The following is a 17,141-nucleotide window of genomic DNA, read 5'->3' as shown; positions in this document are numbered from 1 at the left end:
ACACTCGGACACTAGACACTCGGACACTAGACACTAGACACTAGACACTGGACACCGGACACCGGACACCGGACACCGGACACCGGACACCGGACACCGGACACCGGACACCGGACACCGGACACCGGACACCGGACACCGGACACCGGACACCGGACACCGGACACCGGACACCGGACACCGGACACCGGACACCGGACACCGGACACCGGACACCGGACACCGGACACCGGACACCGGACACCGGACACCGGACACCGGACACCGGACACCGGACACCGGACACCGGACACCGGACACCGGACACCGGACACCGGACACCGGACACCGGACACCGGACTCCGGACACCGGACACCGGACACCGGACACCGGACACCGGACACCGGACACCGGACACCGGACACCGGACACCGGACACCGGACACCGGACACCGGACACCGGACACCGGACACCGGACACCGGACACCGGACACCGGACACCGGACACCGGACACCGGACACCGGACACCGGACACTGGACACTGGACCCTGGACACTGGACACTGGACACGACACTGGACACTGGACACTGGACACTGGACACTGGACACTGGACACTGGACACTGGACACTTTATGTTAACACGGTTGATAACATGGGAATGGGACAGAAGTATCCAAGCAATCGACTTTACATACATAGAGACAAATAGACGGGAAGCGACTTTGTTTCATACTATGTAAACCTCTGTTATATAAGTATAAAAAATCAGCAAACCTGTATATAATAACTTGTGTTCCTTATAAAACCTCTTCGAAACTTTTAGGTTTAAAAAGAAAATATCCACTGGTATTGATATAACAAAGCACTTTAATTAAAAAAAATAACAATATTTGCAACACTTAATATACTGGGTGGAATTATTTACAATAATTACTACTAATAATACATACTTTAAATACTAACAATAATAGATAACAACAGATCTATATACTCCTCGTTTTGGAAAATCTATTGTTAGATACTATGCCATACTCATAACAACTCCTAAAATAAATAAAATGAACAAATAATTTAAAATATCTTAAATGTTACATACTATTAATACGGTGGCGTAAACCGCCTAGAATATTGATGAGTGGGTCCTGGTTTTAAATTCAATTTACAAAGCCAAAGCTCTCTAGTTTCTTTATCACCACATACAATGAATAAGAATAAAATAAAACATTTAAGAGTTACTGTAATAGTGAATATGTAAGCCGCGACAATATTGTAAGCGAAAAGTCCAAATATCCAGGCCAAACCGAAAATAATTACAAGAGCAAAGCCTACGCGAGCATATCTAATGGCCTTATGAGCGTGTTCTACGTTCTGAATATGTGTACTTCTGGATGCGAATCCAACTATGTAGAAGAATAAAATCACATTAACTAACAGTACGATAGCCATGGGCGTATACACTGACAACCATAGTCCTATACCGGATGGATAACAGAAACTTCCACTAGGTGTCATATCTTCGAAACGACCTACGTATGGCTCCTTGGCTACTAACAGATATATAGCGATCAATACTATAGGAGTTCCCCAGGAAAAACCAGATGCAATTGACATTTTATGAGAGATGCGGCTACTAAAGGGCACAACCGAATCTCTATATGCTTTTATAACAGCCACTAATATCCAACAAAATGTTGCCACTACAGAATAATGCAAAACGATTCCAGTGAGCAAACATGAAACACTATATTCGACGTACCTTACAGAAACAACAACTAAAAAGCAAACTGATAATATAAATAATGCAATATTCAACTGTAACCATATTTGATTAGCAAAATTAGTCCTCCAAGAATTGAACAACATGGCTGTGAGTACAATAAAAATAGCACCAATAATAGATAGACTACTACCAGTTATAGAAATAGCTTTTAATGCGTTCTCATTGCTCTTAGAAAAAGTAGGTCGTAAAGTGAATATTTCTGCAAAACGTCCAAGACTATTGCATTTACATGTATCTAAAAGAGCTAAGTTGCTTGACTGGATAAAGGTACAGCCTTCTTGAGACCAATATCCGGTGTTCTCGTCTAGGAATATCCAATAACCGCAAGATCGATTCATACTTCGTTCTGGGGTCCTTGAAGGCTTCAAATGGATTGTTACCACCTGTAAAACGAAATTTACATAATGAGTTCAATATATCGGTTCAATTTTGATGACAATTTTACTTGTTTTGTTGGATAGTGTATACATCAAAAGATATTTTACCTCATTCTGATCGAACTGTGTCAAATTCTCCACATTAACACTAAGTACTCTGCTGTTGACGAAGACATGAGGATTCTTGTGATCAAATGCTTGGCCATCTCGAAACACGACAAAACTGATTCGCCTCGTAGAGTTTGCTACAGAGTCTGGTAAATAAACTATAGCTTCGCTTAGATCAGCATCGAGATGATTAGAATTGTCATCGTCTGAAAAAGAATTTATATTAATCGCGTTTAATCACTCTTTTCTTTCCCGTAGGTGTTATAAGAAACGTCTAAGTGAGAGGGAGAGATGGGCAGCAACGTCCCTCTCAAAACATTATTAAAGCCTAACTGCGGTTGCCAACCCAGCTGCCAAGCGAGCAACTACTGGCAAAACCTGCCTAAGGGAGAGGCTTATATTCAGCAGTGAACAGTTAAAGACTGATATGATGATGATGATGATTAGCTCTAGAAAATACCCAAAATACTTACCAGATAAAAATTCAAATGAATCCTTAACGAATGAGTTGCGTGTTCCACTAGACCCATCCTTTAGCCTCAGTCCTTTAACGGGATTATCAGATGAGGCGTCTGCCATAAGTAATGCTAAATTTTCTCCGATAACAGTACCATTTGGTTCACCATTTAATTGGATTTTAGATCCCAAAGTGTCAAGTAAGTCTAGCAGCTCGCCAGGGAAGGTTACGTCGTCATTTATGTCTAAGAGATCATTCACCTTAAAAAAAGAATCAATTATACTTAATAATAATGATGTTTTATACTGATCTAATAATTACTGGTTGGTTGGGCTCGTAAAAAAGTTCTATAATTCCAAATTAACTTTTTTTATGCATCTTTATCATATGTCAGTATGTTTGCCACATATTGAAAGCCCACATTATTGAAAGTGGTAACCTAAGGTACTATGTTTTGTTAAGAGAACGATTGGCTGAAAACTAGCGCTGTGCAGCTGTAGACATTGCACTGAAACACTCGCAGCATCAGCTAAAACAGTTCCTTTTGCCTAATATGAAACGCTTCTTAATTAAAATTTAATATATAATATTATTTTATTCACTGTTATAATTATGTGTTTTTCTGACAATAAATATTTTCTGTTCTATTCTATTCTATGCTTAATCTATGGTGGTAATAATTTCCTGGACATGAATATGACATGTGACTATAATATACTGTGACAGTTATAGTACCCCATATGCATTGCCATTTCTGAAAGTTAAGATTTATGCTTCGACATTCCATTAGAAGCTAAGAAGGCTCTAAGCATGGTATATAAAATTATTAAATAGAAATATATAATATTTATAACGTATTTAAGATTTATTAATTGATCTTTTTTAACACATTCACAATAGTGATTTGATATAGGTAGGTACAAGAATCAATGACAAAATTGCAGTTCATTTTATACATTAAATTAAAATAATCTTTATTGTTAATAACTTATTTGTTAATAAATTAAATACTAATTTAGTTTACTAGTTGTATTAGTAAAATAAATTAGTGCAATAAAGAATATAAATATATATATGTATATATATTACCTGCTCAAATACATCACTAATATCATCGATGGTAAGGTCTGTTCCGTTTTGTAGAATTTCATGGATGTCCTCTAAAATCTGATCGATTTTGTCCTCTGGCTGTAACAAAAATTGCGAAATAATTACATAACTGACGCTTTGAATATTTTCGAAAATCCTCTATGCGAAGAATATATGCCATGCATGTATATTATTTATTATTATACAGCACGTTAACTTACATATTGATTAAACGAAATTTCCATTGCATTATTTTGATTATTATTTAAATAGTGTAATCTAATGAATTAGAATAAGAACGAACATAATTTTAAAAATACTACTTGATAAATTCAAATATTTTTTGCAATATACTTACACTTGGGGTAGTAGATATTGGCGCTGTGGTTTCAGTATTGGTTTCCTCAGAGCTAGCTTCGGTGGTAGTGGCTTCAGTGGTGACGGTGGTCGGTTCGTCAGTTTCCTCAGAGCGGTTCGTCAGTTTCCTCAGAGCTAGCTTCGGTGGTAGTGGCTTCAGTGGTGGCAGTGGTGACGGTGGTCGATTCGTCTGTTTCCTCAGAGCTAGCTTCGGTGGTAGTGGCTTCAGTGGTGACAGTGGTCGGTTCGTCTGTTTCCTCAGTGCCAGCTTCGGTGGTAGTGGCTTCAGTGGTGGCGGTGGTCGATTCGTCTGTTTCCTCAGAGCTAGCTTCGGTGGTAGTGGCTTCAGTGGTGACGGTGGTCGGTTCGTCAGTTTCCTCAGAGCTAGCTTCGGTGGTAGTGGCTTCAGTGGTGACGGTGGTCGGTTCGTCAGTTTCCTCAGAGCTAGCTTCGGTGGTAGTGGCTTCAGTGGTGGCGGTGGTCGATTCGTCAGTTTCCTCAGAGCTAGCTTCGGTGGTAGTGGCTTCAGTGGCGACAGTGGTCGGTTCGTCAGTTTCCTCAGAGCTAGCTTCGGTGGTAGTGGCTTCAGTGGTGGCGGTGGTCGATTCGTCTGTTTCCTCAGAGCTAGCTTCGGTGGTAGTGGCTTCAGTGGTGACGGTGGTCGGTTCGTCTGTTTCCTCAGTGCCAGCTTCGGTGGTAGTGGCTTCAGTGGTGGCGGTGGTCGATTCGTCTGTTTTCTCAGAGCTAGCTTCGGTGGTAGTGGCTTCAGTGGTGACGGTGGTCGGTTCGTCAGTTTCCTCAGAGCTAGCTTCGGTGGTAGTGCCTTCAGTGGTGACGGTGGTCGTTTCGTCTGTTTCCACAGAGCTAACTTCGGTGGTAGTGGCTTCATTGGTAGTGGTTTCAGTGGTGACGGTGGTCAGTTCGTCTGTTTCCTCAGAGCTAGCTTCGGTGGTAGTGGCTTCAGTGGTGACGGTGGTCGGTTCGTCTGTTTCCTCAGAGCTAGCTTCGGTGGTAGTGGCTTCAGTGGTAACGGTGGTCGGTTCGTCTGTTTCCTCAGAGCTAGCTTCGGTGGTAGTGGCTTCAGTGGTGACGGTGGTCGTTTCGTCTGTTTCCTCAGAGCTAACTTCGGTGGTAGTGGCTTCAGTGGTAGTGGCTTCAGTGGTGACGGTGGTCGTTTCGTCTGTTTCCTCAGAGCTAACTTCGGTGGTAGTGGCTTCAGTGGTAGTGGTTTCAGTGGTGACGGTGGTCGTTTCGTCTGTTTCCTCAGAGCTAGCTTCGGTGGTACTTCGGTGGTAGTGGGTTTCAGTGGTGACGGTGGTCGGTTCGTCTTTTCCAGAGCTTCGGTGGTAGCTTCAGTGGTACGTGGTCGTTTCGTCGGTGGTCAGTGGTGACGGTGGTCGTCTGTTTCCTCAGAGCTAGCTTCGGTGGTAGTGGCTTCAGTGGTGACGGTGGTCGGTTCGTCTGTTTCCTCAGAGCTAGCTTCGGTGGTAGTGGCTTCAGTGGTGACGGTGGTCGGTTCGTCAGTTTCCTCAGAGCTAGCTTCGGTGGTAGTGGCGGTGGTCAGTGGTGACTTCAGTGGTGGTCGTGTGACGGTCGTCGTTTCCTCAGAGCTAGCTTCGGTGGTAGTGGCTTCAGTGGTGACGGTGGTCGGTTCGTCTGTTTCCTCAGCGCTAGCTTCGGTGGTAGTGGCTTCAGTGGTGACGGTGGTCGGTTCGTCAGTTTCCTCAGAGCTAGCTTCGGTGGTAGTGCCTTCAGTGGTGACGGTGGTCGTTTCGTCTGTTTCCTCAGAGCTAACTTCGGTGGTAGTGGCTTCAGTGGTAGTGGTTTCAGTGGTGACGGTGGTCGTTTCGTCTGTTTCCTCAGAGCTAGCTTCGGTGGTAGTGGCTTCAGTGGTGACGGTGGTCGGTTCGTCAGTTTCCTCAGAGCTAGCTTCGGTGGTAGTGGCTTCAGTGGTGACGGTGGTCGGTTCGTCAGTTTCCTCAGAGCTAGCTTCGGTGGTAGTGGCTTCAGTGGTGACGGTGGTCGGTTCGTCTGTTTCCTCAGAGCTAGCTTCGGTGGTAGTGGCTTCAGTGGTGACGGTGGTCGTTTCGTCTGTTTCCTCAGAGCTAGCGTCTCGGTGGTGGTAGTGGCTTCAGTGGTGATGGTGGTCGGTTCGTCAGTTTCCTCAGAGCTAGCTTCGGTGGTAGTGGCTTCAGTGGTGACGGTGGTCGTTTCGTCTTCAGTTTCCTCAGAGCTAGCTTCGGTGGTAGTGGCTTCAGTGGTGACGGTGGTCGGTTCGTCTGTTTCCTCAGAGCTAGCTTCGGTGGTAGTGGCTTCAGTGGTGACGGTGGTCGGTTCGTCTGTTTCCTCAGAGCTAGCTTCGGTGGTAGTGGCTTCAGTGGTGACGGTGGTCGGTTCGTCTGTTTCCTCAGAGCTAGCTTCGGTGGTAGTGGCTTCAGTGGTGACGGTGGTCGTTTCGTCTGTTTCCTCAGAGCTAGCTTCAGTGGCTTCAGTGGTAGTGGCTTCAGTGGTGACGGTGGTCGGTTCGTCAGTTTCCTCAGAGCTAGCTTCGGTGGTAGTGGCTTCAGTGGTGACGGTGGTCGGTTCGTCTGTTTCCTCAGAGCTAGCTTCGGTGGTAGTGGCTTCAGTGGTGACGGTGGTCGGTTCGTCTGTTTCCTCAGAGCTAGCTTCGGTGGTAGTGGCTTCAGTGGTGACGGTGGTCGTTTCGTCTGTTTCCTCAGAGCTAGCTTCGGTGGTAGTGGTGACTTCGTTTCGTCTGTTTCCTCAGAGCTAGCTTCGGTGGTAGTGGTGACGGTGGTGACGGTGGTCGGTTCGTCTGTTTCCTCAGAGCTAGCTTCGGTGGTAGTGGCTTCAGTGGTGACGGTGGTCGGTTCGTCTGTTTCCTCAGCGCTAGCTTCGGTGGTAGTGGCTTCAGTGGTGACGGTGGTCGGTTCGTCTGTTTCCTCAGCGCTAGCTTCGGTGGTAGTGGCTTCAGTGGTGACGGTGGTCGGTTCGTCAGTTTCCTCAGAGCTAGCTTCGGTGGTAGTGGCTTCATTGGTAGTGGTTTCAGTGGTGACGGTGGTCGTTTCGTCTGTTTCCTCAGAGCTAACTTCGGGTAGTGGCTTCAGTGGTGACGGTGGTCGGTTCGTCAGTTTCCTCAGGTAGTGGTGGTAGTGGCTTCAGTGGTGACGGTGGTCGGTTCGTCTGTTTCGGTGGTAGTGGCTCAGAGCTAGTCTTCGGTGGTAGTGGCTTCAGTGGTGACGGTGGTCGTTTCGTCAGTTTCCTCAGAGCTAGCTACGGTGGTAGTGGCTTCGTGGTGACGGTGGTCGTTCGTCTGTTTCCTCAGAGCTAGCTTCGGTGGTAGTGGCTTCAGTGGTCAAGGTGGTCGGTTCGTCTGTTTCCTCAGAGCTAGCATCGGTGATAGTGGCTTCAGTGGTGGTAGTGGCTTCTACGGTGGTGACGGTGACGGTGGTCGTTTCGTCTGTTTCCTCAGAGCTAGCTTCGGTGGTAGTGGCTTCAGTGGTGACGGTGGTCGTTTCGTCAGTTTCCTCAGAGCTAGCTACGGTGGTAGTGGCTTCAGTGGTGATGGTGGTCGGTTCGTCTGTTTCCTCAGAGCTAGCTTCGGTGGTAGTGGCTTCAGTGGTGACGGTGGTCGTTTCGTCGTCAGTTTCCTCAGAGCTAGCTTCGGTGGTAGTGCCTTCAGTGGTGACGGTGGTCGTTTCGTCTGTTTCCTCAGAGCTAGCTTCGGTGGTAGTGGCTTCAGTGGTGACGGTGGTCGGTTCGTCTGTTTCCTCAGAGCTAGCTTCGGTGGTAGTGCCTTCAGTGGTGACGGTGGTCGTTTCGTCTGTTTTCTCAGAGCTAACTTCGGTGGTAGTGGCTTCAGTGGTAGTGGTTTCAGTGGTGACGGTGGTCGTTTCGTCTGTTTCCTCAGAGCTAGCTTCGGTTGTAGTGGCTTCAGTGGTGATGGTGGTCGTTTCGTCTGTTTCCTCAGAGCTAGCTTCGGTGGTAGTGGCTTCAGTGGTGACGGTGGTCGATTCGCCAGTTTCCTCAGAGCTAGCTTCGGTGGTAGTGGCTTCAGTGGTAACGGTGGTCGGTTCGTCTGTTTCCTCAGCGCTAGCTTCGGTGGTAGTGGCTTCAGTGGTGATGGTGGTCGGTTCGTCTGTTTCCTCAGAGCTAGCTTCGGTGGTAGTGGCTTCAGTGGTGACGGTGGTCGTTTCGTCAGTTTCCTCAGAGCTAGCTACGGTGGTAGTGGCTTCAGTGGTGACGGTGGTCGTTTCGTCTGTTTCCTCAGAGCTAGCTTCGGTGGTAGTGGCTTCAGTGGTGACGGTGGTCGGTTCGTCTGTTTCCTCAGAGCTAGCTTCGGTGGTAGTGGCTTCAGTGGTGGCGGTGGTCGATTCGTCTGTTTCCTCAGAGCTAGCTTCGGTGGTAGTGCCTTCAGTGGTGACGGTGGTCGGTTCGTCTGTTTCCTCAGAGCTAGCTTCGGTGGTAGTGGCTTCAGTGGTGACGGTGGTCGTTTCGTCAGTTTCCTCAGAGCTAGCTACGGTGGTAGTGGCTTCAGTGGTGACGGTGGTCGAATCGTCTGTTTCCTCAGAGCTAGCTTCGGTGGTAGTGGCTTCAGTGGTAACGGTGGTCGGTTCGTCTGTTTCAGTTTCCTCAGAGAGCTAGCTACGGTGGTAGTGGCTTCAGTGGTGACGGTGGTCGGTTCGTCTGATTCCTCAGAGCTAGCTTCGGTGGTAGTGGCTTCAGTGGTGACGGTGGTCGTTTCGTCAGTTTCCTCAGAGCTAGCTACGGTGGTAGTGGCTTCAGTGGTGATGGTGGTCGGTTCGTCTGTTTCCTCAGAGCTAGCTTCGGTGGTAGTGGCTTCAGTGGTGACGGTGGTCGATTCGCCAGTTTCCTCAGAGCTAGCTTCGGTGGTAGTGGCTTCAGTGGTGACGGTGGTCGTTTCGTCAGTTTCCTCAGAGCTAGCTACGGTGGTAGTGGCTTCAGTGGTGACGGTGGTCGTTTCGTCTGTTTCCTCAGAGCTAGCTTCGGTGGTAGTGGCTTCAGTGGTGACGGTGGTCGGTTCGTCAGTTTCCTCAGAGCTAGCTTCGGTGGTAGTGCCTTCAGTGGTGACGGTGGTCGTTTCGTCTGTTTTCTCAGAGCTAACTTCGGTGGTAGTGGCTTCAGTGGTAGTGGTTTCAGTGGTGACGGTGGTCGTTTCGTCTGTTTCCTCAGAGCTAGCTTCGGTTGTAGTGGCTTCAGTGGTGATGGTGGTCGTTTCGTCTGTTTCCTCAGAGCTAGCTTCGGTGGTAGTGGCTTCAGTGGTGACGGTGGTCGGTTCGTCTGTTTCCTCAGAGCTAGCTTCGGTGGTAGTGGCTTCAGTGGTGACGGTGGTCGGTTCGCCAGTTTCCTTAGAGCTAGCTTCGGTGGTAGTGGCTTCAGTGGTAGTGGTGACGGTGGTCGTTTCGTCTGTTTCCTCAGAGCTAGCTTCGGTGGTAGTGGCTTCAGTGGTGACGGTGGTCGGTTCGTCTGTTTCCTCAGAGCTAGCTTCGGTGGTAGTGGCTTCAGTGGTGACGGTGGTCGTTTCGTCTGTTTCCTCAGAGCTAACTTCGGTGGTAGTGGCTTCAGTGGTAGTGGTTTCAGTGGTGACGGTGGTCGTTTCGTCTGTTTCCTCAGAGCTAGCTTCGGTGGTAGTGGCTTCAGTGGTGACGGTGGTCGTTTCGTCTGTTTCCTCAGAGCTAGCTTCGGTTGTAGTGGCTTCAGTGGTGACGGTGGTCGGTTCGTCTGTTTCCTCAGAGCTAGCTTCGGTTGTAGTGGCTTCAGTGGTGACGGTGGTCGGTTCGTCAGTTTCCTCAGAGCTAGCTTCGGTTGTAGTGGCTTCAGTGGTGACGGTGGTCGGTTCGTCTGTTGGTTCGTCTGTTTCAGTAGGGATTTCAGTAGTGTATAATTCATCAGTTTCGATTCTTTCAACAGATTCTCTGCTGCCTGCAAATTAAAATTTTTAATTCAGTATTATATTATTGATTATACATATTTATATTTAATATGATTGAGATATAAAGCTTAAAACTAATTAACTAAAACATATTTACTCATATTCGTTTATCAATCAATCTAATAATTTTTCAAAGAATATTGCCTCTTTTTTATCTACCTACTATTTTTTTTTTTCCTTTTTAAAATATTATGGTTTTCGTAAATTTCTGTACGTTCTACTTAAACTGATGCCCATTGGCGGGTGCAGTTTAGTCCATTTTTTATATTTACGTAATAGTAAGCAAAATAAAAAAATTACAATTTTGTAATCAATAAGGAATTCGTTAGGCTAATTTTCGTTTTCCTTCATTCCTTTTAGCAGGTTTTAAGTGCATATAATTTATATTCAACGCACATCATAAAGATAGAATTTATCAATTCAGTTGATTTTTTTTCTGTTAATTGTTACCTCATAACTCCGTCAGTTATAAACCTATTAGGGTTTTTTTTTTAGATAGGATATAGTCACATACTGTTTTTATAGACATTTTATTAATATTTGTTTAAATAGTTTAGTTTTTAAATGAAAATAACTGATTTTGTTTTATCTGTAGTTAGTTTTTGGGATACAATTTTTTATTGTTATTACTAAGGTTTTCCTAATGTGATCGTTATATCACCTATAAATTGTTTACTGCTAAACATAGGCTTCCTTCTATTGGGAAGGTGGGATTTGCCATTAGTTGCCACGCTTGGCTACGGATTGGCGGCGGTAGTTAGAGTTTGATGATGTTTTAAGGGGTTTAATGCTACTGCCCATCCCTCGTCCATTAAGTTTCCTTAGTCGCCTCTTACGATGTCCACGGGAAAAGAAGGTGTGACCACTCTATACCGGGACCACATAAGTACACTTACTAACAAGAATGGATCTCAGTTATCTAAAAATAAATAAATAAAAAAAATAAAAAAAAATTATAATGTCGTACCGAATAATGTTCAATATTATCGTATATTCTTTCTACCTAATTTAATAATAAACGTACATTTTTGATAAATTTTAAAATACTTAAATATCTCTTAATTTTGCATACTAATTAATACCGATAACGTGGTTGTTATATTGATTTTTGATAAATATAATTTACAAAATAGATATAATTGGTCAACTCCACTTGTTGACAAATTTATATATTTACGAATAGGTATATATTAATTTATTTATACTTCATTACACACAAAGATTGCATTATTTTAAATTATTTTGATCAATGATTTACAACAAACGAGCTTAACTCTGTAAGAGTTCTCTTGCATGCCTTAAATGAAAAGAAGCAATACTTACTACTGTTCATGTCTATAGGCGACGGTTACCACTTTCCATCAAGTGGGCCGTCAGCTTGTTTGCCATTCTAAGTTGTATAAAAAAATCTAGGAGTATTTTCTTTTTGTATAATAATCACTTAACCAATAGTTAAGTTGTTGATGGTATTAATTAATTTATTGAACATAATGTAAAACTCCGCTGTATGGTCCCGATATAGAACAGGCCACCCGTTCCTTTCCCGTTGGTGTCGTAAGCGACTAAGAGAAGGCGAAGGATGCGCAGCAGCGTCCCTCTTAAAACATCTCCGAAGCCTAACTGCAGGTGCCAATCCGCCTACCAAGCGTGGCAACTACTAGCAACCCCAGATCAATAAGTCCTAAATTCAACAGTGGACAGTTAATGGCTCAAAAAACGTAGTGTGGAGTTAGATAGATAGATACCTGTATCCGTGTCTGTCTCACTGTCCAACAAATCATGTGAAGCAACGTCGCTCCTAACAGCATCATCCAAGTCATCGTTCTTCACAATAATGTAATAATATTCTTCGGAGCCTAGTTCGTTGTGCTTGAAAACAAACAATAAATGTTAGTAAATTTATATATGTCACCGTAAGATTGTAAATACCGTTAGATTACAATCTATCTCGCGAGATTGTAAACTGTCGAAAGATTGTGAACCGTCGCATACTGCTTACAATTTGACGTATTATTTTTCGGTAGATTATATTCTATCGAAGTGAAACCGTCAAAATGTGAAATGATATAAGGCGGAAAGCATCTCGTGCGCTGATTGGCTGAGCGTCATGTACCCTGCTTTTGATGTGCAACAATAAGTGATTATTTTTATTGGTGCAATTTACCTTTATTATTATTAATTTTCTAATAGATTTTGTTACGTTTTTGATTTTTACAATATTTTAATTTGTATCTGAGGTTAAAATATTTTATTTTGTTACAAGTTTTTCTTACAATATGATGTCACAATTATTGATTACCTCACTAATGACTAAACAAATACTTGTGTCAATTCTTGAAGTACATTTATTTCATTTAACACCTCTGTTTCATTCCTAATTTTATGGACAAATAGCGACCTACTGTAAGACCGACCAATCAGGAACAGCCTTCGGATAGTTGACAATTTAACGTGCGACAGATTGTGATTTAACAGTTTCACTTCGATAGATTATAATCTACCGAAAAATAATACGTCAAATTGTAAGCAATATAAGACGGTTCACAATCTTTCGACAGTTTACAATCTCGCGAGATAGATTGTAATCTAACGGTATTTACAATCTTACGGTGACATATACATATAATAAAATTTAAACTAGAGTATGCAGAATTGGGACGGATGCCATTGTATCTCATTAAATTTAAAAATTGCTTTTTGAATGTAAGTGCTTTATCTTCATCATCATCATCACCATATCAGCCTTTAACCGTCCACTGCTGAACATAAGCCTCCCCCTTGAGGAGTTTTGCTAACAGTTGTCACGCTTGACAGGCAGATTGGTAACCGCAGTTAGACTTTGGTAATGATTTAATAGGAACGCTGTTGCCCATCCCTCGCTCTCCCTTAGTCGTCTCTTGCGACACCCACGGAAAAAGAAGAAGTAGTCTATTCTATGCGAAGACCACACGTCAAGTGCTTTATACTCTACCGCTATCGCACCAGAGGGAAACTTTTGCTTGGCTACCTCTTACCCATTCGTGTTTCTATCGTAAAGCAGTTGTATTTGCATGGCTGTGCTTCGGTTTGAAGGATGGGATATGGCAATGAATTTACGTGGTACAGAGGAATAACACCTGATTCCACAGGAATAGCAACGAATGGGGGTATCATAGGCGAACCAGCATACTCTGTTATGTCCATGGTACTGCTCATGTCTATAGGCGACGGTTATCACTTTCCATCAGGTGGGCCGTCAGTTTGTTTGCTATTCTAAGTTGTATAAAAACCATTCATTGTATAGTGTCGGTAAGTATGCATATCTACTTAGTGATATATCAAAAAAGACATTACTACATCGAGCTTTTTTAAATAAATAACGGGGCCCTTCTTCTTTCTTCTTCTTCTTCTTCGTGGTATTTACCACGGATCTCAGACGGCATAGTTATTTGACTGATTGCAAACCTAGTTAATTAATATAAATATTTGTAAAATATAATAAAATTATGGTAAAAGTATTTTTATACAACTTAGAATGGTAAACAAGTTGAGAGTCCACCTGATGGAAAGTGGTAACCGTCGCCTATAGATATGAGCAGTACCATGGACATAACAGAGTATACTGTTTCGCCCATGATACCCCCATTCCTAAAGACTCAGGTGTTATTCCTCTGTACCCTGTAAATTCACGCCATATCCCACCCTTCAAACCGAAACACAGCCATGCAAACATAACTGCTTTACGGTTGAAACACGAATGGGACAGAGGTGCCCAAGCAAACGACTTTTATACAAAGTCTCCCTCTAGTAAAATTAAATAAAATGTAACACTTACCTTAACATCTGGAGAAGGAACGTGATCACTTAACGTGTTATCTATAACACAGTCGTCAACTATACCAAATCCAATTGTACATGACTTATTTTGCGTTCGATGCTCCTCTGCGTTTGTTTTATTTCTTAATGTGAATATAAATATCAATATGTAGTAAAATATTCGTAATGTTTGCATCTGAAATTGATCAAAGGCACTTTATAAATTATCTTTATTCGAATAGACTTCTTTACAGCACTTTTAAATCATCTTTGGGGAGGAGGGAACGGGGAAGAATTTTTAGTAATAGGGTATAACATCACCATTACAATATACCCTATCAGGTCGACCTCCACGCGGTTCCTTCAGAAAACCATTGCAGTTAATTCTTGTGGTATTCGTCGCGATGAGCTAATTGACGTGTTTTTATTCCCATCTATCATCTCCCATTAGATATAACAATTAAGACGTAAGAAGCAATATTGTATGGATAAGCGTAAACATTAGCGTATTTAGAATTATTTTCCAATGGGGGGCGAGGGGAGGGGAGCCTGGTTTCTTAAGCAGTGCATGTACTCTCAGAGATGTCTTTATGAAGCTTCCCTCGAGTCCTGAGGTTTACCAGAGAAAGACTTTGACCAAAAGTCAATTGCTTTAGTACCTCTGTCCCATTCGTGTTTCAACCGTAATGCAGTTGTGTTTGCATGGCTGTGTTTCGGTTTGAAGGGTGGGATATGGCGTGAATTTACTGGGTACGGAGGAATAACACCTGAGTCCTCAGGAATGGCAACGCATGGGGGGTATCATGGGTAAAACAATATACTATGTTATGTCCATGGGTACGGATAATGCCGAATATTAGTAGCAATGCTAGCAATATACTACTTTCCATCGAGGTGGGACCATCATGACTAATTTATTGTTGAATTCGTCACATTCTAAGTTGTATTTCATCCTCAAATCATCCTCACTGGTGCAATACTGTTAGTGCAACAAAAGGTTACCATCCCATTATCATCTAGAAGGCACTGAACCCTACCCCCCCCCCTCAGGGCTCCGACAGATAAAATGACGACAGACAGTAAAAATTTTAAAGTATTTAAAAATATTTACATTTGCTTTGTAATTATCTAAACTAAGAATTTCAGCCGATTGTTTAATCATTTTTTTAATCGATCGATAAAAAAAGAACTGTTTTATCCATCGATCAGCACACGGCCAATTCAATTAATTAGTAAAAAGATAAAATCTGTAGATAAATCGATTACATATCTAATCGATTAAAGGTATACGTGCAAAACACAATTCCGTAGTGATATAATATCATTTTTATTATTCAAAAATCGGATGGTATATAGAAGCATACTAATTCATCATACAATATATATAACTAGCCTCCCGTGCCTTCGCACGGGTGGACATTTTTACATTTTAAAAAGTGGTTATTGTAACATAACGATAAATGCCCTCAACAATATGTTTAAAAATATAAACACAAAGCTGCGCTGAAGGCAATCGAACCCCCCCCCCTCTGAAATGACCCGAAGACATAAAATGACGTCAGACACTGAAAAAAGTTTCAATTTTTTTTAAAAAAAGTTTGAATTTGAACAAAATATATAAAAAATGAATATTGAATTCGTTTGTACAAAACATAATAAATAAGAACCGCTAAAAAAACTTCACAAAAAAAAAATAGTCCGAACAAAGCCTAAAAATATTTCTCATTTAAAATTTGTAATTTTTATATATATACTATACAATAATACAGTTCCGTAATAATTTATTTTTAATCTATTTTTTTTTCTCATGATCGAGAAAATATTATTTATTATTTACTAGAACCCGCCCCGGTTTCGCATCTTTACCGAAAAATAGCCTATGTTACTCAGCAGATATAGTTTTCGGTAAAATTGGCTGAATTTTTGAATTAAATGGTAACAAACACAAAATTTATCATCTTTCCTCGTTATACATAAATTAATTTACATAATACACTAAAAATTTTTAGATTAAACTCGGGGGGGGTCAGAAAGTTATATTTATTTATTTTTTTTTTATTTTATTTATTCATAAACAAAAATTTGTATTTGAATGTTATACAATAATTTCATACACTATATAAAATATAAATTAAATCAAGCATAAAACAAATATTATAGTCAAGTCATCTCTTAACATAAACAATATAGGTATATATTATATTTACTATAATTAGAATTCGTCAAATGAGTACAGACACCTTTCTAGCAGTAATGACTTCAATTTTGTCCTGAAGATATTTAAATCATTCAGTGACTTTAATTCCCTAACATAACGATTAAATAACACCACCGCTTGGTTTCGTGGACAATGTTGTACTATGTTAAATGTGGGTATAATAACCTGTAAATCCATCCTTCTTGTAATTAATCGTTGTTTCATTCTATCCTGATTCATATAAATGTCTATTTTTAATTAAATCTATTAGCAGAACATGAATATATAGGCTTGGAACAGTTAGATTTTTAAAAATGTCCTGCACACGATTCCCAGGGAGGAATATGAACCATGGCTCTATGGCTCTCTTTTTAAAATGCATTTGTTTATACTTGTAGCTATTTCCCCAAAATTTTATGCTATATCGTAATCGCGATTCTAAAAAAATAGATTGTCAACATTTTTTGTAAGCTCTTCTCTCAGTTACAAAACATATGCATAATATGAACTGCAACTTCAGCTTTCCAATTTAAGAGCGAATCTAAATATATACCTAAGAATTTCATTGTTTCAACTATTTTGAGAGCTACTCCATTTACATGTATACTAAGGCTTTGGTTATTTCTAACTGTTGTTTTAAACACCATGACATTAGTCTTAGAATTTAGTATCAGGTTATTTACTGAAAACCACGTGTTAAAAGCCGTCATTACTGCATTAGTCTTATTGCTCAAATCCGTTACATTATTACCAGAAATTACTGCATTTGTATCGTCATAAAAATAACTATCCCAATATCAAAGAACAAATTGTACATATAATTTATTATATATATTATGAAAAATATTGGGCCTAATACTGAACCCTAGGTACACCTCTTGTTACAGTTGCTAGTATATGACTTTTTTTATGCCATCGTCATCTATGTCTACAATTTCTATGTTTTCTGAAATAGGACTTCAGTAAGGAAAGAGATTTATCTGTAACACCATAGTAATGAAATTTATTTATCAGTACGTCATGGTCAATAGTATCGAAGGCAGA

The 17,141-nt window shown here is 41.8% G+C and overlaps 1 protein-coding gene across 1 annotated transcript in view; it reads right to left on the bottom strand.

Annotated features, from left to right (window-relative positions):
* Positions 1 to 831: 831 nt before the first annotated feature.
* LOC113521026 (mucin-22-like) overlaps positions 832 to 17,141 on the bottom strand; it is a 19,449-nt gene continuing 3,139 nt past the window's right edge. Inside the window, exons 2-11 of the mRNA XM_052892621.1 lie at positions 13,920 to 14,096; positions 11,851 to 11,974; positions 8,791 to 10,095; positions 7,242 to 7,292; positions 4,344 to 5,479; positions 4,154 to 4,252; positions 3,796 to 3,894; positions 2,723 to 2,966; positions 2,250 to 2,455; positions 832 to 2,147 (exon numbers count right to left, since the gene is read on the bottom strand). Of these exons, the coding sequence (XP_052748581.1) occupies positions 1,083 to 2,147; positions 2,250 to 2,455; positions 2,723 to 2,966; positions 3,796 to 3,894; positions 4,154 to 4,252; positions 4,344 to 5,479; positions 7,242 to 7,292; positions 8,791 to 10,095; positions 11,851 to 11,974; positions 13,920 to 14,096 (4,506 nt within the window). The 3' untranslated portion in view covers positions 832 to 1,082. The remainder of the gene's footprint in view (positions 2,148 to 2,249; positions 2,456 to 2,722; positions 2,967 to 3,795; positions 3,895 to 4,153; positions 4,253 to 4,343; positions 5,480 to 7,241; positions 7,293 to 8,790; positions 10,096 to 11,850; positions 11,975 to 13,919; positions 14,097 to 17,141) is intronic.

Source organism: Galleria mellonella, unplaced genomic scaffold, assembly GCF_026898425.1.
Source record: "Galleria mellonella isolate WM207_F2 unplaced genomic scaffold, CSIRO_AGI_GalMel_v1 utg15948, whole genome shotgun sequence".
In the NCBI taxonomy this organism is placed as follows: Eukaryota; Metazoa; Arthropoda; class Insecta; order Lepidoptera; family Pyralidae; genus Galleria; species Galleria mellonella.
The sequence above is the reverse complement of the archived record's forward strand: the minus strand, read 5'-3'. Positions and strand labels throughout refer to the sequence as shown.